The sequence below is a fragment of the Lepus europaeus genome, chromosome 21 (genome assembly GCF_033115175.1).
Source record: "Lepus europaeus isolate LE1 chromosome 21, mLepTim1.pri, whole genome shotgun sequence".
In the NCBI taxonomy this organism is placed as follows: domain Eukaryota; kingdom Metazoa; phylum Chordata; class Mammalia; order Lagomorpha; family Leporidae; genus Lepus; species Lepus europaeus.
In genome coordinates this window covers 3,579,136-3,599,367 of record NC_084847.1, presented here as the reverse complement: position 1 = coordinate 3,599,367, position 20,232 = coordinate 3,579,136, and the positions used below count along the sequence as shown (strand labels likewise).

At 63.0% G+C, this 20,232-nt stretch overlaps 1 protein-coding gene across 5 annotated transcripts in view; it reads right to left on the bottom strand.

Annotated features, from left to right (window-relative positions):
• The window catches only part of MGRN1 (mahogunin ring finger 1), a 54,602-nt gene that overhangs the window by 1,154 nt on the left and 33,216 nt on the right, over positions 1-20,232 (bottom strand). For 2 of the 5 annotated variants that reach the window (XM_062180549.1, XM_062180546.1), the window contains exons 6-16: positions 17,510-17,576; positions 16,893-16,942; positions 14,995-15,042; positions 13,747-13,815; positions 10,373-10,532; positions 9,330-9,439; positions 7,033-7,098; positions 5,589-5,815; positions 4,862-4,985; positions 4,562-4,604; positions 3,379-3,477 (exon numbers count right to left, since the gene is read on the bottom strand). In XM_062180549.1, coding sequence (XP_062036533.1) covers positions 3,379-3,477; positions 4,562-4,604; positions 4,862-4,985; positions 5,589-5,815; positions 7,033-7,098; positions 9,330-9,439; positions 10,373-10,532; positions 13,747-13,815; positions 14,995-15,042; positions 16,893-16,942; positions 17,510-17,576 — 1,063 coding nt within the window. Of the gene's footprint in view, positions 1-1,219; positions 1,265-3,378; positions 3,478-4,561; positions 4,605-4,861; positions 4,986-5,588; positions 5,816-7,032; positions 7,099-9,329; positions 9,440-10,372; positions 10,533-13,746; positions 13,816-14,994; positions 15,043-16,892; positions 16,943-17,509; positions 17,577-20,232 lie in introns of all 5 variants that reach the window. The other 3 variants (XM_062180547.1, XM_062180550.1, XM_062180548.1) reach the window with 3 other exon arrangements.

Here is a 20,232-nt window from a genome sequence, read left to right as displayed (position 1 = left end):
ACCCCTCTGCCCAGCAGCAGAGCCAGCCTGGATAGAAGGCAATGGGCTCCACAAGCTGCCGGCCCCTCTGGGCCTCCTGCCCTGGCCTGCGTTTCCTGGGGTCTGAGCAGCCGCCTCCTGCGAAGACCAAATTAGGCTGGAGCCAGGGAGCAGACCCGGTGAGAGCAGCCCAGCAAGCCATGGCTCTGGGGCCCAGGAGACGCCCACGTTCCTCCAAGGCTCCTTGTCCCCAGGACACTGTCCCTGCACTGGCGGGGGGAGGGCACAGCAGCACAGGACCTGCCCATTCCCACAGCCACCAGCCGAGCGAGGGAGGGGCTGGGGCCGGGAGCTGCCCTGAGCGAGCTCCTCCTCTGCCACCCCTAAGGGATAGCGGTGGCCGGAGCACCAGGCCTGTGCAGCGTGGGGGCCGCCACCACCTCCAGGGCGGCTCCAGGCGGACGCCCCACAGGAGCCTTGCAGCCCGTGTGCCCACAGCCCAGAACCCTCAAGAGGGGAAGGGGCTGCCCAGCCCACTGCCCACTGCCGGTGGCGCTCCTGAAACTGGCTCCGTCAAGCATCCCCATGGGCCACCCTGGAAGAGGGCAGCACCCTGATGACGGCCATCAGCCCCGGCTGGCGCCTCCGAGTCTCTGATGGCTGATGGTTCCAGAGCCGGGAGGGATAGGGCAGGCGGTGGCGACGGAAGGCCCAGCAGTGCACCGGGCACCACCTTCTGCCATGGTGGTGTCAGGGCCATGGAGACTGTGCAGACGACAGAGGGGAGAGAAAGGGACAAGCCACTCGTGCAGTGCATGTCGGGGCGGGACGCGAGACCGCGTCCTGGGGCTGCGGACCGGGTGCATTTCCCTGTGACCAACGAGCTCTGCCAGGAGACAGCCCCAGCCTGCTGGACGCCCAGCACGTCCGCCCTGGGAGTACCCGAAGCCGTCAAGGGCCCCTCGGCCTCAGGTGCTGCCTTCTGCTGGGGACAGAGGTCCCCAGAGTCTGGCCAGGCTGCCCGGTCCTGATGGCGACACCTCCAGCCCCAACAGCCAGACCTCAAGAGGCCCCCACTCAGAGGCAGAGGAGCAGCGGATGGGAGACAGCTGTGGAAGCAAACCAGCGCCCTGCGGCTGAGGACAGAAACTCAGAGGGGAGCCCCACAGGTGGGGAAGCAAGGGCGGCCTCCCAGGACGCCCAGCAGAGCCACCGGCGCGGCGTGAAGGTGGTCACGTACCAGCTCACTCCTCTATACCAACAGAGCAGGACTCGGGCCCCAGGGCTGCGCAGAGAGGAGGGAGAGACAGACGAAGCAGTTAGCAGGTGCATCCGCGCCCAGGTGACCCACGGCACGGATGGGGGCTGTCTGGAAACCCAGCTCCCACTCCAGAGCGGCTGCGACCGAGGACAGAGCGCGCGGGCTAAGAGCACCTGGGCCGGCCTGGAGCTGGGACGCGCGGCCTCCCCTCTGCTCCAGAGGCCTGGGAGGCTGCGGGGGCACAGGCACCGCTCAGCTCCACCTCTGGCTGCCACAGGAAGCCCCTGGGCTGAGGGAAGCTCCGGGGTGGGCACGAGGTTTGCACGGCCCTGCAGCGAGGGAGCCACGCTCTGCCATTCCCGGGCTCGGCGGTACAGTCTGGGAAAGGACAGCGGCTCCTGGGGTGCTCAGCATTTGGAGCACCCGGAGATGCCGCAGGGGCCCGAGAGCTGTGTCCAGGGGGAGGCGCAGAGAGGCCATGCTGGGAGTGAGGGAGACACAGACTGCACGGCGTGCACCCCTGTGCCCCTGTGTGACGTTGCCACAGGGCTGGGCGCTGAGGATGCACAGGACGAGCACAGGCGGCACCAGTGCTGTGGAAGGCACAGCCCCCAGAACGAGGCAGCCATGACGCGGCCACCACAGGGTCAGGCCCTGGGGCTGATCCGGCACCGCCGCCACCCACAGTGCAGGGTGACCTGCACCCCCATGGGTGACGTTGCTTCCGGCCCTGCAGAAGGCCCAAGACCCTGGCCTGGGGTGGAGGCGCAGCCCCAGGTGCTGGCCTCACCGGGGAGGCACGGCTTTCCAGGTGCTGTGAGCTCAGGTCAGAACTCGCACCAGAAGCTGAGGTCCCTCTCCCCACCGAGCCCTGCTTGTCCCCCAGGCTCATCAGAACGAACACCCTGAGGTGCTCAGAGCATGTGGCCGTCTCGCCCGATGTCCTGCTGCGGCTGTGTTCCGGGCAGGCCATCGTGGGCCATGAAAACCACAGTCCCTGCTCTCCCACACCTGGGGACCCTGTGCCCCCAGGCTGCCCACACAGGCCGCTGCACGACTGGAAGTGGGGCGGGCCAATGTCGGGGCACAGCGGGTTAAGCCACCACGCGCAATGCTGGCTTTCTTACAAGCACCGGTTCAAGCCCCAGCGGCTCCACTTCCAACCCAGCTCCCTGCTAATGCACCTGGGAAAGCAGCCGATGGCCCCTTCTACCTGAACCCTTGCCGCCTGCATGGGAGACCCAGGTGCAGTGAGGCTTGGCCCAGCCCTGGGGAACAGACCAGAGGATGTAAGATTTCTTCCTCTAACTCTGCCTTTCCAATAAATAAATAAATCTTTAAAATTTTTTTCAAAAAAGCACTTTCCAACCAGAGCGAATCACAGCCGATGCCCAGTCCTGGGTCACAGGTGATCGCAGAAGGCTGGGCGGCAGGGCAGCAGCGGGCAGAGGGCTTCCGGCCCACGTGAGGAGCCGACTCCCTCAGCAGCCACCCTGCAGGCAGCACGGCCACTCACCCCGATGCCGGAGCCTCAGGCGGCCGGTGGCCAGAGGCACAAGTGTCAGGGAGCCCGCACTCCCGTCCCTGTCCTGGGATCCAGACTTAAGGCTGAGAACCTGACCCCCGTAGAGAGCAAAGCAGCCGACGGCCTGGGCCTCAGGACGTGCAGGGGAGACAAAGCAAGACCCTGCTGGTCACCTTGCTGCCCTGGACCACCTGTCCTCAGCCCTGGCTGGGCACGGGAGCTCCCCCTGAGCGGGTCCCTCAGTCAGCCTGGGGCCGGCAGGTGCTCCAGAGCCCAGGACCCTCCCCCCCACAGCACACACTTGCTTGCTCCCCGCTCCCAGCTCCTGGGTGGAAGCCGGACTGCTCAGTCCCCACACAGGCAGCACCAGGCCTGCCAGGCCCACGGGAGGGGCCAGGGAGCAAAGGCGGAGCGACCCGTGGCAGGAAGCAGGCGGCGGTGACCTCCCTCTCACGGGCTGGGAAGGGCCCTGGCAGAAGCCCCGCTGCTCGGTGAGCCTGCAGGGTGGGGAGCTGCCTTGGACACCTGGTTCTGGCCTGAGTCGTGCTTTGGGGGTCAGCAGGAGTGTGGGCTCCCAGCAGGCATCAGAGCAGAGCCCAGCCCGGCCGGTTACCTGGCAGGTAGATGTCGGCCGGTGGGCCTGGCTGGCCGAGGCCGTGGTGCTCCGGGCTGCCGTCCTGCAGGACGTCCTCAATGGATGGCACTCGGCTTCCTGCGGCGGGCGAGGGGCAAGGTCAAGACCCATCCCCACCTCCTCTCCAGGGGCCCTCGGGGGTCGCTCCCTTTGCTTCTCTCCTGCCTTCCAGAGCAGGGCTCGCTTTTATTACGGGAACTCTGCACACGCACATGCCAAGAGCAAGACCAAGCGCTAAGAGGCATCGCCCGTGCCTGCCGGCCCTTCCGGGCCTCAGACCTTTGGCGCCAGCTGCCCTGGGCAGTAGCAGTGCCTGGCGCTCCGGAGGCTGCTCCCTGCCCCGCACACCGAGGCCTCCCCAGCTCTGTATCTGTCCTGAAGGTGACCCCAGGACGAAGGTCCCACTGGCAGAGAGGGGCTGCCCCAGGGCCACCTGGACACGTGGCCCGAGGGAGCCAGCAAGCTGCCTGTGGCCAAGCAGAGGCACACGGGTGTGCAGACGGAGACCGGGACTGGACCAAGGCGGGGAGGCGGAGCCCTACGGGGCTCCCTGACAGGGGATGTGGCTGGGACCCCAGTTCTAGTTCTCCTCTGAGACCATGAGCACCCAAAGCAGACACAGGGGCCTGGCTGGAGGGAGGCTGCTCCAGGGAGGGGCAGGGCCACGCCCCAGGGCAGCTGCCGTCTTCACTGGGCCTTTTCCATCTGCAGGCCGTGCAGCAGCCTGGGCTACCTCCCAGCTGTCACCCCTCAGTGGCCTCGGCACCCCCAAGGCCAGCCTCGAGCCTTGGGTTCCCCGCGTCCTGTGAGGATGCTGGAAAGACTGGCAGAGAAGCCAACAGCGGTCATGACCGCTGGCCCAAACCCCAGGGGCTGGTGCCCAAGGGAGGCAAGGGGAGCCCCAAGCCCTCCGCTTCATTCCGAACCAGGACAAGGCAATTCGCCATAAATCAGAGACGAAACAAAAATGGCTTCCCCTCGCTCCCCCAGGCAGCCCACCGGTCCTGGAGGACACCCACAAGGGGGCCTGGTGACCCCGTGCTCCGGCCACACCATGGTCATTGATGGCCCCGGGCCAACACCATGACCGCTGCTGAGAAACACGGACGGGGAGCGAGTCTCACCAAGGTGAGACTCACCAAGACTGCCCAGGCGGTCTCACCTTGCTTCAGCGGGGACTCGTCCACTTCGTCCGTCAGGAAGCTCTGGGGAGCAGAGGACAGGAACGTCTGTGTGCACTCCCAGACCAGGGCAGCAGCCAGCATGGCTGCCGCGGTCCAGGCCTCACAGACTCTGCACCCACCCGCAGCCCCTCCCACAGCCTTCACGGTGACCCCATCGACGGGAACCACCCCAGAGGAGCACACTGATGGCTAACAAGGCACACACTGGCTGTGGCCACAGGACACGGCAGTGGCCAGGCACTGGGCCTGCGCCGGCGGCAACAGTGGAGAGGGCTCACCTCGGGGGAGCTGCTCTCCCGCAGCGCCAGCTCCACCCCAGTGGGCGGAGGAGGGGCGTCCGAGTCCTCTGACAGCTTCCCCTCGTCCTCTTCGCGGATGGGGGATGACGGGGACCGCAGGGTGCTGGGGGCAGAGCAGAGAGCAGGCTGGAGGCGGCTGGCACAGTCCCGACAGACGCCACCCACTGGGGACGGCATCTCACGCCCACCAGGACCCACGGGAAGTGCCTGGGTCGGCAAAGGCCCAGGACGAACCCAGACGCCTGGCAGTAGATCCCGGGGGGCTGCAGGCTCAGACCCCCACCCTTCTCACACCTTCGGAGTGGTTCTGCCAGGCAGGGCCCGGGGACCGGACAGACGGTGCCTTCCCTATGCTTCTCTACTGAAAAGACCTACACACGGGGACAGTCACCCCAGCACGGAACCACAGCTGACCCCCGGCCACCCCCAGGAGGCGACACTGCCAGGCACAGCCCACGGCCCAGGCTCGTCCAGCAGACGGCAAGAGCAAAACAACGCACAGTGCCTCATCGTTAGGGGCCCAGTGCCTGCTGCCACTGCTGCCAGTGGAGGCACTGATGGCGGGAGATGCCACGGGACCACAGGTCCTGGGACCCTGCAGCTTGAGGGGCTCCCGGGCTGGGAGAGGCACCCTGTTCCTGGGGCTCAAGGTGCTCCACGTCAGAACACAACTGACGACCACAGCCAGCCCCCCTGCACTGCTCACCTGTCGGGAGACTCGCCCCGCAGCCTGCCCTTCTGATGGCCGCTGTCCATGACGCGCTCGATCCCAGCCAGGGGACAGCTGGCCTGGGCCAGGCCGTCCGACACGCCCGAGTAGGTGATCTCCTCATACAGGGGGGCGGACGGGATGGCCGGGGAGACCGCGCGTAAGCCGTTGAGCGCCTCGAGCAGGGAGATGGGCTCGTAGCCGGGCGGGATGCTGTCCGAGCTCTGCGGGCACAAGGGCCAGGTGAGGGCGACCCAGCCAGGCTCCCTGCCCACAGCCACGACGCCCGACATCCCACTCACCAGGCCTGCTTCCTCCCGCCCACCCCACCTGCCAGGGCTTGGGCGGCCAAGGGCTCCCTTGTAGCCATGAAGACTTCCTGCCCAGGGCTCCCTCGGCCATCGGCTCCCCCACCCCCTGGACACCCAAATGCCCAGGATGATGGGTGAGGACGGCTCAGCCAGCCCCACCCGGCTGTCTGGTCCTGCCCGGCTGGGAGCAGAGGAGGGGTTAGTGACAAAGGAGAGCAAGCGAGCAGTGGGGCAGCAAAGCTGTGCCGGGGTGAAGGAGACGATGGGAGACACGGGAGCTGCAGAGCATGGAGAGCCCGTCCTGGCCAGGGCGCCAGGGCCTGCACACTCCAGGCCATGCTGATGGACCCCCGGGTAAGGAGCCACTGTGCCCTCACCGATGGGTCAACTGACCAGGCTGAGGGAGGGTGAAAGCCCAGGCACTAAGGACAGTGGTGAAGCCACGAGGCTGCTGGGTGGGGCGGGGGCTGACCTGGTCCCTGGTTCACTCTCCCGGAACCAGTAAGGGGCACGGTGCTCAGAAACGCTCCCCACGAAGGAGGGGGGCCTGGGGCACTCTGGCCTCGGCACGCCCCACCCCCACCCGCCTCCATCTCCGCGGTGGACAGGCCCTGCACCGCCCCCACCCCAGAGGAAGGACCTCTCTCCAGGCTCGTCTCCGAGGCCTCCCCCTCTCCGAGTCACACCAGGGTCCCCCGGGGCGGCAGAGATGCCAGGTGGAGGCCTGGCCTGGCCACACGCACCTTCCGGCTCTCCCCATCCCTGCTCTCAGGGCACGGGGAAGAGGCCAGAGAACAAGAGCCCCGGCCTAGAGAGCTGACACCCAAGTGGCCGAGAGCAGGGGGTGCATCCAGACGCATGCGCGAGGGAGGCGGCCTGCACAGACCAGCAGCGTTAGTCCCACCTTCTCCACTGCCGCAAGAAAAAAGGGATACAGGGCATTCGGGGACTGACAGTGGAGGCGAAGCCGGAGGAAGGGCGACGGCTGAGCTGGCATGGACAGCAGTGGCTCTGCTCGGTCTACAGACTCCCTTCTGGGGCAGGTCCGCCTGCCGGACCGCACCCACCCCGGGGCTGTCTGAGGGCTGAAAACTCAGGGCAGAACTGGAGCCGTGCGACCCAGCACTTACTGTGTCCCTTTTAGGGTTCCTGCTGGCCAGGGAGGCAGGGTGCGACTTTGATTTTTTAAAGGGACACTGTCAAGATAAAAATCATAGGTTTTACAACTACCACCCCCCATCCGGCACGGGGGCTGGCGGCCGGGGTCTCTGGGTTGCTGGCCTAGAGGCACACGGTGACCCGATGCTCTGCAAACCTTTCGGAGGAAACTCGGAGACCACGCTACACAAGCTCTCCCAGGGGTCTGGGTGGCATGTGCACAGCTCAAGTCCCCCAGGAGCCGTGCCTCGCTCTCCACTGCCCACCCACCCAAGGTGTGGGTCACCTAGGAGCAGCAGGTCTTGGCCAGGGCAGGGTGGGAGGGACTGGGCACCCTCAAAGCCTGAAGCCACCCGGGTACATGCTCCCCACCAATGCCAGCTGTGGCACTGCAGTAAACGTGTCACCATCTAACTCCAAAGGATGGCCAGGGAGAAAAGGCAGCCCCAAAGGGCTCACTGGAGAGAACACCGCATGTGGGCTCCCTGGGGCAAATGTGGTCATGCGCTGGGCAGGGACCGCAGCAGGACACAGGGTCGCGGCCAGGGTACTGCCAGCCTGGTGGGGAGCAGGTGCCGCTACCCCGTCAGGCCCCAGCTGTCCTGCACTCCCAGAGGTCCTCTGCTCGCTCAGGACCCAGGACCAATGGACAAACACAGAGGGACCGGCTACACCTCAGCCACCAGGACAGAAACCAGCAGGGGCAGAAACCAGCGCCGGTGGACCCAATCGGCACCGAGCACCAGCCTGGCCCTCCGAGAGGCCGCGAGCCTCTTCCGGGGCCAAGCACCCCCGACGCTGCTCCTCGCTCCACCTGAACCGCTGATTCTCAAGCGCAGGGCCTAGCTTCACAGCTCGTGTTCCCGGGGCCCAGCAGGCAGCGGCCACCCGCAGAGCCAGGGGTGGGAGGGTGGGGTGATGGGGTAGCCACACCTCTGCTCCAGCTGTGAGAACACCACCTCAGATTTTGAAAGAGAAGCCGGAAGCCTGGGCTTGAAGGCCATTTCCAGAAACATCCTACACACTGCACACGTGCCTGCCACCACGGTGTGTGCCTCTGAGAGCAAAGGAATCGTCTCAGGTGCAAGCATCCTCCCATGCTTACTTTCTTTTTAAAGAAAGAGAGTTTGGAAAAGTGGGTTAGGGACTGGCACTGTGTGGCACAAGGGGTTAAGCCACTGTCTGCAGCACTGGCATCCCATTCGGGCACCGGTTCGTCTCCCTACTGCTCCTTTTCTTTTTTTTTTTTAAATTTTTAATTTAATTTTATTTTATTTATGACAGGCAGAGTTAGACAGAGAGAGAGAGACAGAGAGAAAGGTCTTCCTTTTCCATTGGTTCACCCCCCAAACGGCCGCTACGGCCAGTGTGCTGTGGCAGGCGTGCCACGCCGATCTAAAGCCAGGAGCCAGGTGCTTCCTCCTGGTCTCCCATGCGGGTGCAGGGCCCAAGAACTTGGACCATCCTCCACTGCCTTCCCGGGCCACAGCAGAGAGCTGGACTGGAAGAGGAGCAACCAGGACAGAATCTGGTGCCAACCTGGGGTGCCGGTGCCGCAGGCGGAGGATTAGCCTGGTGAGCCACGGTGCCAGCTCCTACTGCTCCATTTCTAATCCAGCTCCCTGCTAATGTGCCGGGGAAAGCACTAGAAGATGTGATGGGCCTCTGCACCCACACGGGAGATCCGGATGGAGTTCAGGCTCCCGGCTGCAGCTGCCCAGCCCCGGCCCTGCAGCCACTTGGAACATGAGGCACACATGGACGAGCTCTCTCTAACTCTGCTTCTCAAATAAATAAGTCTTTTTAAAAAAAGAGAAATTAATTTTGGGACCAATAAAAGGCGGAAATGCACACATATGCAGGGTTTTTAAAACGTCACAGAAATGTGCGCACGTCAGCAAACAATGTGGGATTTTCAACATTTTTTTGTCCCAAAATCAATCAACCTTTGAATTCCATTTCCTACAAACTTTCCAAAGTCTGCTCACAACCCAACCCACCTGCTCGCTCTCCCCCCGTCCACGCCTCTCCACATCTGAGCGTCTTTAGGGAAGTGAAGAGTGTGACCCCAGCCTGCTGGGAGCCAGAGCTATGGAGCCATCCCAGGGGGCTGTGCTCACAGGCCCTGGGGGCTCCCAGGCTGGGAGCAATGATGGAGCCTGCCTGTCTCGTGTCACCAGCACCGAGCCATGAACTCAGCAGCAGCCGCGGCTCTCGGGCCCAGCAGCGCTGCCCCTGCCCAGCCCGGCCAGGCAGGAGGGGTACTTACAGAGTGCTCATCGTGGTCCACACTCTGGACCAGGACGGGGCTGAAGGAGATGGGAGACAGGGCCCCTGGCTTCTTCCGCACAGCTCGGATCTGCAGGAGGGCCCGGAACGCTGCAGCAGGCAAGGACTCACGTCAGTCGGCAGGGCACCTCCAGCAGGTTCCCGCCTGCACCGGCCACCCCAGCACAGTCCTGGGACGAGTCACACATCCAGACTGCAGGCTGAAGTGACCTTAACAAGAGGGCCTGCGCAGAGAAGCCACGGGCAGGACCGAGGCTCAGCCCTCGACACAGCTCCTGGACACCCAGCACTGCCCGCCAAGGTCCACCCCAGCCGGCCCCCTGGCCCTCAGCTTTGGCACCGGAGCCTGTTCCTCAGATAGGAGGCCACGGGGACTCCACTGCACTGCCTGCCGTCACTCAGGCTCGCCTGGAGCTTCCTGGCCGCCTGGCTCACAGGGACAACCACGGTGGCACAAACCCCGCCTCTGCCTGGCTGCAACCTCGGGCAAGTCCCTTGGGGTCTCAGCCCACCTCACACACAGCCCAAGCCCTGGTTCCAGGGCCCAGCAACCCACCAGATGGAAGCTTCCTCCCGGCCCACACCTCGGCCCTCACGCTCAGGACCTAAGCGGGTGGCTCTTCTTCACCGGGGAGCTTGCACCAACAAAGTTCAGCTCCCCTCAAGGGAGAGACGAACGCTCACTCAGAATGGCGCCCAGGGCGCCGAGTCCCCGCCAACTTCCTGCCTACCGCCCTGTCCTGGTTCCCCCCGTGCTGTCCTGAGCGGTCAGTTTCTGTGCAGTCAACCGTCACCACGGGCTCCTGCCCTGAAGCACCTCTGGGGCGCTTCCCTGGAGCCAGAGCACAGGGCAGAGGAGGGCCCGGGGGCTCTCCCGACGCCTTGTGCAGCAGGTGAGGGAGCCACGGCCCTTCCTTTCCTTGGGTCACAAGGACCTGCGGCCCCGGGTCTACCCTGGTCCGGGACTGTGGTGGCGTGGCCATCACCTCCAGAGCCTTCCGAGGGGCAGGGCCCAGCACTCACGCAGCCGGCAGATGGGGCAGTTGTTGGCCTGGTAGCGCAGCGTGTCGGCGCACGAGGTGCACAGGCACAGGTGGCGGCAGGGCAGGATCAGCGTGTCTCGGAGGTCGGACAGGCACACCACACATTCATTGCTGTTGTCGCTGTTCTCATCATCTGCGGGCTGCAGGGACAAGGGCCTGTGGGTCAGGGCCGCCCAGGCGGCAGGCCCGGGGAGAGCGGGTCACTGACGGGCAGAACGCCAGGCCCCTGCAGAGGCGGGGTCCATGCCCTCACCCACCCAAACCTCAGGAACCTGGGGATTCTGTTCCTGGGACCCAAAGAGAAAACGTGGGAGAGACAGACACACTCGGCTAAGGGGCCGTCTTCACAACCTGGCGGCCTAGTGGCCACGTCTACAACAATAGCTTCCAGAGACCACATCAGCACCTGACGAGCACCCGCACCATCTGAAACAGGAATGCACACGTGGCGGTCACGCCGGTCTATGAGGTGCCGGGACGTGCCCGTCTCTGTGAGTGAAGCACCTGTGATGTGCCTGTGTCTGTAACGAGCCTGCCTCTGAGTGACAGCCTGTGACAAGCCTGTCTTTGGGTGATGCATCTGTGTCTGTACCGAGACTGTCTCCGAGTGATGCGCCTGTAACACACCTGGCTGAGTGATGCGCCTGGGACCCTCCTGACTCTGTAACGAGGCTGTCCCTGAGCGATGTGCCTGTGACACGCCTGTGTTTGTATTAGGCTGAGTGACAGCCTGTGATATACCTATCTCTGAGTGATGCACCTGTGATGTGCCTGTGTCTGTAACGAGCCTGTCTCTGAGTGACAGCCTGTAATATGCCTATCTCTGAGTGATGCACCTGTGATGTGCCCATGTCTGTAATGAGCCTGTCTCCGAGTGATGTGCCTGTAACACACCTGGCTGAGTGACGCACCTGTGACTGTAATGATTGACACACTTGTCTTTGTGAGTGACGTGCCTGTCTCTGTGAGTGATTATTTCACTGGGCCCAGCCACATCCACTTGCCTCTAAGTAGTCTCGGCTGTGTCTGCTTTCTGAGGGCAGTGCCTCCAGAAAGCTGGCTGGCCCCTGACATAAACCCTGGGAGGGGTCAAGGCTCCCTGCTCTCTGGCTTCTGGCTGGTTCCGGCTGTCCTGGACCCAGATGCCACACCACAACTGGTATGAGCCATTCACAGAAATTTTGGTCTACAGCCGTACCACCCGAAACACGCCCGATCTCGTCTGATCTCGGAAGGTAAGCAGGGCCGGGCACGGGAGGGAGACGTGGAAGAAGTGCCAGTGTGCCTTTAAATACGATGGAAACGCAACCAGTCTAGGCTGCGCCTCCGCGGCTGCCCTAGACTACGCATGGCTTGTCGGCCACTACGGGCTCCTTCTAGAAAGCCTGTCCCTCCACCAACAACTGCAGGCAGGCAGGGGGCAGCCAGCAGGGGCAGCACCGGCTCACACCCAAAGGCTGCCAGGCCAAGCGCACAAGGACCAGGGGCTGCGCCTCATGCCCAGGCTGCCCTAGATGGGGACGGCTATTTCCAGCACAAGCCAGTGATAGTGCTGGGAACAGAACAAAATGTCCTATAAATGAACTGAAAAAGGAATTATCCTGGGGCAAGCTTGTGGCCAGCAGTTAGGCTGCTGGTAAGGCGCCTGCATCCCAGGTGGAGGTGCCCGGGTGAGGCCCAGCTCTGGCTCCCGACTCCAGCTTCCGAACACACTCCAGGAGGCTGAGGTGCTGACTAGAGTAACTGGGTTCCTGCCATCCACGTGGGAGACCGGATAGCACTCGGGCTCCCGGCTTTGCCCACCTCGGCTCCCAACCCGAGAGAGAGCTGGAGGACGGGAGCTCTGGCTGTTGTCCATCCATAAAAAAAGGAAATAACCACGTGCTTAAAAGCTAGGTTCCAGGGAAGGCGGGAAGGAGCCTCACCCGTTCACCACCAACCCTGGGTGCCCTGGGCAACCGCAGCAAGTCACACCCCGCAAGTGGCCACTACGGTGACAGGAAGTCACACCCCTGAGTGGCCACCTCGGGTGACAGGAAGTCACAACCCAGGATTGGCCACCACGGGTGACAGGAAGTCACAACCCCTGAGGGGCCACCACGGGTGACAGGAAGTCACAACCCAGGATTGGCCACCACGGGTGACAGGAAGTCACAACCCCTGAGTGGCCACCTCGGGTGACAGGAAGTCACAACCCAGGATTGGCCACCACAGGTGACAGGAAGTCACAACCCAGGATTGGCCACCACGGGTGACAGGAAGTCACACCCCGCAAGTGGCCACTACGGTGACAGGAAGTCACACCCCTGAGTGGCCACCTTGGGTGACAGGAAGTCGCAACCCATGATTGACCACCACGGGTGACAGGAAGTCACAACCCAGGATTGGCCACCTCGGGTGACAGGAAGTCACAACCCGAGTGGCCACCTCGGGTGACAGGAAGTCACAACCCAGGATTGGCCACCACGGGTGACAGGAAGTCACACCCCGCAAGTGGCCACTACGGTGACAGGAAGTCACACCCCTGAGTGGCCACCACGGGTGACAGGAAGTCACAACCCCTGAGTGGCCACCTCGGGTGACAGGAAGTCACAACCCAGGATTGGCCACCACAGGTGACAGGAAGTCACAACCCAGGATTGGCCACCACGGGTGACAGGAAGTCACACCCCGCAAGTGGCCACTACGGTGACAGGAAGTCACACCCCTGAGTGGCCACCTCGGGTGACAGGAAGTCACACCCCTGAGTGGCCACCACAGGTGACAGGAAGTCACAACCCAGGATTGGCCACCACAGGTGACAGGAAGTCACACCCCGCAAGTGGCCACCTCGGGTGACAGGAAGTCACAACCCAGGATTGGCCACCACAGGTGACAGGAAGTCACACCCCGCAAGTGGCCACCTCGGGTGACAAGAAGTCACAACCCAGGATTGGCCACCATGGGTGACAGGAAGCCACACCCTGCGAGTGACCACTACAAGTGACAAGAAGTCACACCCCACAAGTGACCACCATGGGTGACAGCAGGAAGTCACACCTCATGAGTGGCCACTACAGGTGACAGCAACAAGTCACACCCTGTGAGTGACCACCATGGGTGACAGCAGTAAGCCATACACCGTGAGTGGCCACCACGGGTGACAGCAGCAAGTCACACCCTGTGAGTGGCTGCCGTAGTTGACAGGAAGTCACACCCTATGAGTGGCCACCATGGTTGACAGGAAGTCACACCCTGTGAGTGGCCGCCATGGGTGACAGCAGCAAGCCACACCCCTCGAGTGGCCGCCACGAGGCAGGAGGAAGCGCAGGTGCGTAGCAGCCCGAGCCATGGCAGGCACGTCACAGGACACACCTTGGTCTCCTGGTTGTTCTTGTTCTCGATGCCGTAGATCTCCTGCAGCAGGTAGCTGACCCGGTCTACCTGGAGAGCAGAAGAGAACGCTGGGCTCTCGCCCCCACCCACAAGGTGCCAGGCTGAGGTCCCAGGGCAGCTGTGGCTGGGAATTCTGTGGGGCCTGATGCCAGGCAAAGCCTGGGGCAGGGAAATCTGCCATGTGCCCCGCCTGCTAACAGCGCAGGAAGCAGGAAGCAGGTCATGGGCTGGCAGTCCTGCCCCACAGACAGCCCTGCGTCAAGTTCTATGTGGTTCAGAACCACACTCTGCCCACCAGCCACGCCTCCACAGAGAAAACCCACTAAGCCACCGCCGCCAGCCCCACAGGACCTGATGCCAGGAGATACCAGATGGCAGCTGACACAGCCACAGATTTCCAGAACCTCCTCCAGGAGGCCTGACCACAGCTCTGGTTGGGTCCCAGACCATCTCTCTCCTAGCCTGCCACTCGCTCCCCACCTCACGGCCTCATGCTGACCATGCTCCGAAGTGGCTGCAGTTGCTAGATCTCCCGTAGTTCCAGAGACCAGGGCACCCTAGGGGGCCAGAAGCCTGCTGGGCAGTACCCATAGACGACACCCTAGCCACACAGGTGTCTCCAGCCCACAGGGCATCTTCATGGTCTGCACCTCCCAGGGTTCCCTCCCTTCTTCCCAGGACAGATCTGACCGTGGCTCTGGGACACAGACCCCGGCCAAGGTCTGCTCCCCACTCTACGTTGCCACGGAGGCGCATGGGAGCCAGCAGCAGTAATGTCCTGGTGTGTGAATACGCACAGACTGACCCCAAAGCGAAGATGTGCTGAGTTCCAGCTCTCCTTCGCACCAGGGTTTCTCACCCTCCTCTCGGGAGCTGCAGAGGCCGGTCCAGGCCGCCACCTGCTGCTGGGGTCAGGCTGCCGTCTTTGTCCCATCACCTTCCTTCCTCCCTCTATGCATTCACTCATCAAATATGTACTGGCTGCTGGGTTCTAGGTACCATGGCTCAACCTGGGCAAGACCTGGGGCCTCCAAGAGCCGCTGCTAGTACAGGGTGGGCACTCAGCACCCAGTCCCAGGGCCAACAGCCAGAGCTTGGAGCCCCACAGGGAGCTGCGGCAGCTGTCTGAGCAGCACCCGTGGCCCGGCCCTCGCGTGCCAATCCCAACCCCGGAGGCGCGTGTGGCAGTTTCATCGCCAGGGTGAGGCTACTTTGGGTGAGACTTACGATCTGCTTCTGCTTTAGAGGCTTCACTGAGAAGCTGCCGTCCACGTGCTGCAGGGAAAGACACAGAAGTTAACTCCCCGTGGGCTCCGTGCCCTCCCGCTCAGCGGGCTGAAGGCTCTTCTCTGCTGGGGAACTTACGCCCTGCTAGAAAAAGAGGGGCATGCAGACCAGAGAGCCGGGGGGATTGCTCACTGTGGGGGCCCAGACCTGGAGAACCTGCTAGCGACACAGCCTCTGGCCCTGCACCGCCCAACAGAAGCCAACTCAAGTTCAGGGCCATTCAGCCAAGTTCAGGCCTCCTGGACACACAGGACAGAGGAAGCCAAAGTTAACGACCGTCAAGCTCTGGCCCTCAAAGGCCTGACTGGGCTAGGGAGTAGAAACAGCAAAACACGACACTCTGAAAACCATGAACAGACTGAGCAAGCGTGTTCAGTGGGATCCAGGGAAACACGGCGCTCAGAATTCAACAGTTAACTACGCTATCAGATCTGAGATCTCGCCACAGCGCTCGGATCCCTTCTGCGGCAACCAGACCAGCGCTCCAGGTTTTCGAAGGCTGGTGGGTTCTTATAGAAATTTCCAGAATGGAGGACTCCAAAAAGCAAGCAGTTTCTCCCTGGGCTCTACACAGGAAGCGAATGGGAAGTCTGCCAGCGATGCCCATCTGCCTCGGCCAGAGAACACAGACGTGGGAATGCTACCGCCTCCTCCAAGGCCCCGCCTGCAGAGCAGCGGTGGGCCCGGGGCAGGGAGGGAAGACGCTGCCTCGCCAAGGGCACCTGGGCACCGCCTCCTGCACTGCGGCTCGGGGAGGCAGACCACCTCGCCACAGGACAACAGACCCAGGATGCTCTGGAAAGACCCCGATCACAGGAGGCTCCAGGCCCGGCACTGCAAACATTCTAGGGCTGCAGGTGCACGTGGGCACGGGAGCCCATCGTCAGCAGGACACCAGTGCAGTGGACACGGACAACACACAGCCAAGCCTGTGCCCTGTGCGCCTTCACAACGGCAGTGTGCTGGCACAGGCCCAGGAGCACGGATGCCCTCCGCCACGGCACTGCCAGCCAGGGCGCACCCACCACCTCCCCAAGGTGCTCAGGGCCAGGGCCAGGCTAGACAGGCCGCAGAGTACCCACCAGCACTGAGCGTCCACTGCGTGCCCAGCTCAGAGTACCCACCAGCACTGAGCGTCCACTGCGTGCCCAGCTCAGAGTACCCACCAGCACTGAGCGTCCACTGCGTGCCCAGCTCAGAGTACCCACCAGCACTGAGCGTCCACTGCGTGCCCAGCTCAGAGTACCCACCAGCACTGAGCGTCCACTGCGTGCCCAGCTCAGACAAATGACAAACGAGAGACAGCAAACAGGGACAGTGCGTGTTTGCCCTGACCTATTATTTGGAAATAGGAAGTATCTGTTGGGTCAGCCAAGACCTTGTGCAAGAGTGCCACAGCTCGGGGAGCACAGTGGGGACGGGCAGGGTCTCAGGTGGGACAGGTGACCCCTGAGGACTCGAGCCTGGTGGGACCTGCCCACAGTCTGAGGGTAACACCCTACAGTCTCCCGTGTCAATGGACAGCTGCTCTACCGTGAGGTCTCCACGGGGCACCTCAGTCCTGGGCCACCAGTCCCAGAGAGTCCTAAGGACTGGCCACAGCCTAGAACAATCCCCACACCACACCCCCAGTGCCCTTGGGAACGTCTCCCGACAGGGAAGCCTGATCTCAGGCCAGTGTCCTGGAAGTGCCGAACGGCTGCAGACTCTTCTGCCTGCCCCGGCCTCTGCTCCGTGGCCCACAGTATGGAGCCCCGATCCCAGCCACGCTCTGTCTCCAAGGCTGCCCTGATGCCCAGCTCCAGATCACATGACGGTGAGGACAGGAGGGCACTCACCTTCTCAAAGGCTGCCAAGAGCACGTGGGCGTGGCCAGTCACTTCCACAACTGCCCAAGGTAAGGAGACAAGAGGGAGGTCAAGGCCAAATACAACTCGCTCCCCACCACCTCAGTCCCCCTCCCCCAGCCGACTTCAGGGCACACCCTCATCATGCAGCCTTCTGCCCGCTCCACAGTTCCCTGGTGGGCACACCCTCATCATGCAGCCCTCTGCCCGCTCCACAGCTCCCTGGTGGGCACACCCTCATCATGCAGCCTTCTGCCCGCTCCACAGCTCCCTGGTGGGCACACCCTCATCACGCGGCCCTCTGCCCCACTCCGTAGCTCCCTGGTGGGCACACCCTCATCACGCGGCCCTCTGCCCGCTCCACAGCTCCCTGGTGGGCACACCCTCATCACACGGCCCTTCACCAAGTTCCGCAACTTCCTGGTGGGCACAGTCTCATTATACAGCCCTCTGCCCAGCTCCACAGTTCCCTGGGGGTTCCCAAGCCTCCCCTGTCCTCTGAGCAGCTCGTGCGGTGCCCCAGAATCCTCATGCAGTCCGAGGCTGACGCCCACAGGGCCCACGTGCTCCCCAGGGAGGACAGGAGAGGAAAAGCCGGCGCTGCTCACCGTCTCCTTCGTCCACCACGGCCTGGACAACCACTGGAAACACACCCCGGTCCAGGTCGAAGTTTAGCTGTGGGGAACAGGAGGCCAGGAAGGTAAGAAGCCAGGGCAGCCAGGCCAGGGTCGATCAAGCAGAGCACCAGGCAGAGCTGGGCGGACATGGAGATGAGACGGCAGGGAGGACGCGCCCAACCTCAGGCACCCACTGTCACCATCCACCCCCAGACCCCGACATCCTCAGGAAGTGACCCCCTGGTGGCCGCCGTCGGCCCGGCACCCACTCAGCTCTGCTGTCTCTTGGGATGCACCTACTGCGGACATTCACCTAAGGGAAGCCTGCGACAGTCACCCTCCTCTGTCCGGCTTCTTTCGCACTGCAGGTTCCTAAGGATGCCCCAAGCCCGTCAGAGCTGCACTCCCTCGGCAGTCTAACACAGTGCCGGCGGGAGGACAAACCACGCTGTTTCTCCGTGCACCTGCTGAGGGAGCTCGGGCCGTTTCCCTGTGACGGCTGCGGCGGACAGCGCTGCCATGCACATGCTCCGGCTTGCCGGTGTCCACCTCAGAGAGGACGTGCAGGCTTCCGGGACGGCCCTGCTCGACTCTGAGAAGGAAGGGCCCTGCCAAAGACAGACGGCAAAGGAAGGAGGCTACAGGCCCCCCATCCATGCATGGCCCACAAGGCCCCAGTCAGCTCGGCCTCAGCCTCGGCACAGCCCCTTCACTTTGCCCAGCCCTCGGCTTGCACCCTGCAGACCAACTCCTGCTGCGGGTCTCAGAAAGGCCCTCGAGCCCAAGTGTGAGCAGCCCAAGGGGGCACTTCCAGTTCCTGTCTCAGTGTCACTCAGGCCATCAGAACGACGGTCACCACTGGTCCACCCTGGCTCCCTGCTGGCCCCCTTGACAGCCTCAGTGTCCGGCACAGAGAAGCCACGAGGTCACGCGGTCTCAGTGCAAAAGCCAGAGAACCAACACGTACTGCTCGAGGTTAGCTAGAGGAATGGACGACAGCCGCAGACTCCGTGACTTGGACCTGCGAGTGGGTGGGTGGCAGGAGGAGTCCTACTCAGACAGCTGCCACGGAACAAAACAGGTGGGCGACTGGCACAGCCGTTTACCTGGGACGCCCGCATCCCAGAGGGGCATCCCTGGTTCCAGTCCCCGCTACCCTGCGAATGCCATCCTTCCGGGACACAGTGACCGCTCAAGCGCTGGAGTCTTCTGCCCCACGTGGGAAGCCCAGATGGAGTTCCAGGCCCGGCCCAGCCCTTGCTGTATCCCTTCAAATAAACAAATCTTTTTAAAAAAGAAATACTATGGGGTGCACAAGATGGGTCCACCACCAGGCGGTAGCCATGCCCCTCTCTGGCTGGCAGAACGGGGATAGTGGGGGTGGCCCCATGGATGTCCTTGGCACGCCGGTCACAAGCTCCTCATGGCCACTGAGGGAGGGGCTCCTCCTAGCTCCACGTTACATGTGGGGTCGAGAGAGGCCCGGGACTCACGTGAGGCTTCCTGCAGGAAAGAGGCAGAGCGGGGGTTGGTCTCGGAGACCCTGCCCGTGGCTAGGAAAGGCCCCAGAGCTGCACTGGTGCCCTTGTACCTCTGCCTAGGACTCCATACTGTGTGCAACAACTCCGTCTTTGCTGCCCAGGGTGCTCAGGGACCCACCTCTCTTGCGGTCAGAGGACGGACGCCCGTCTAAGGCCAGGGCTCAGGAGGGTGGACACGCAGCCCTCTGAGGACTTCTGGGAGCCATCCAGGCCTGTGTCACCACGCCAGGTGCCTGTCCAAGAGTGAGGCCAGCTCAGAAACAACAGGAGCTGCCTACCATGGAGGGACTGTGTCCTGATGACAGGCCCCGGAAAAGTGCAAGCCACCAGCCTCATCAGAATCCCTGCCAGGGAACCCTGCTTGTCCTTCCGTCCCCCTGTCACCACAAACGAGAGGCCTGACGAAGAGCCAGTGCTGGGGCCTCTGCTAAGCAGCCCCCTCAGCCCCGGACACAGAGACAAGCGACAGCGGCGACAGGGCCTAGGTCTGCTCGCAACACGGGGCCTGCGCACTCCTGCGGCAGACCCTGACCCCGGCCCACTCTGCTCAGCGCAGTGCTGGCACAAGGACAGAGACCACGGTGACGGGAGCATCATGACCCCAGATCTCCCCATGGAGATGCCCGACCCCTGCTGCCCAACCCTGGCTACTCAAGAATTCACAGGGGCCGGCGCTGTGGCATAGCGGGTAAAGCCGCTGCCTGCAGTGCCAGCATCCCATAGGAGCGCCTGTTTGAGTCTCGGCTACTCCACTTCAGATCCAGCTCTCTGTTATGGCCTGGGAAAGCAGTAGAAGATGGCCCAAGTCCCGGAAGAAGCTCCTGGCTCCTGGCTTTAGATCGGCCCAGCTCCCACCACTGCGGTCAATTGGGGAGTGAACCACTGGATGGAAAACCTCTCTTTCTGCCTCTCCTTCTCTCTATGTGTAACTGTGATTTTTGAATAAATAGATATTTAAAAAAAAAAAAAAGAATCCACAACTCACACTCCCACCCCAGCCCCCAGCCTACATGGGAAGAACTACCCTGAAAAACAGGAGAGGATCCCCAAGGCTCACCAGACAAGGAGCACCCCTAGGGACTCCTGCGTCCAGGAGGTTAGCACAGACCACACCCTCTTCAGCCATATCTGAGTGCGGCCAGGGCCCCTCAAGTGACACTGAGAGAAGACGGC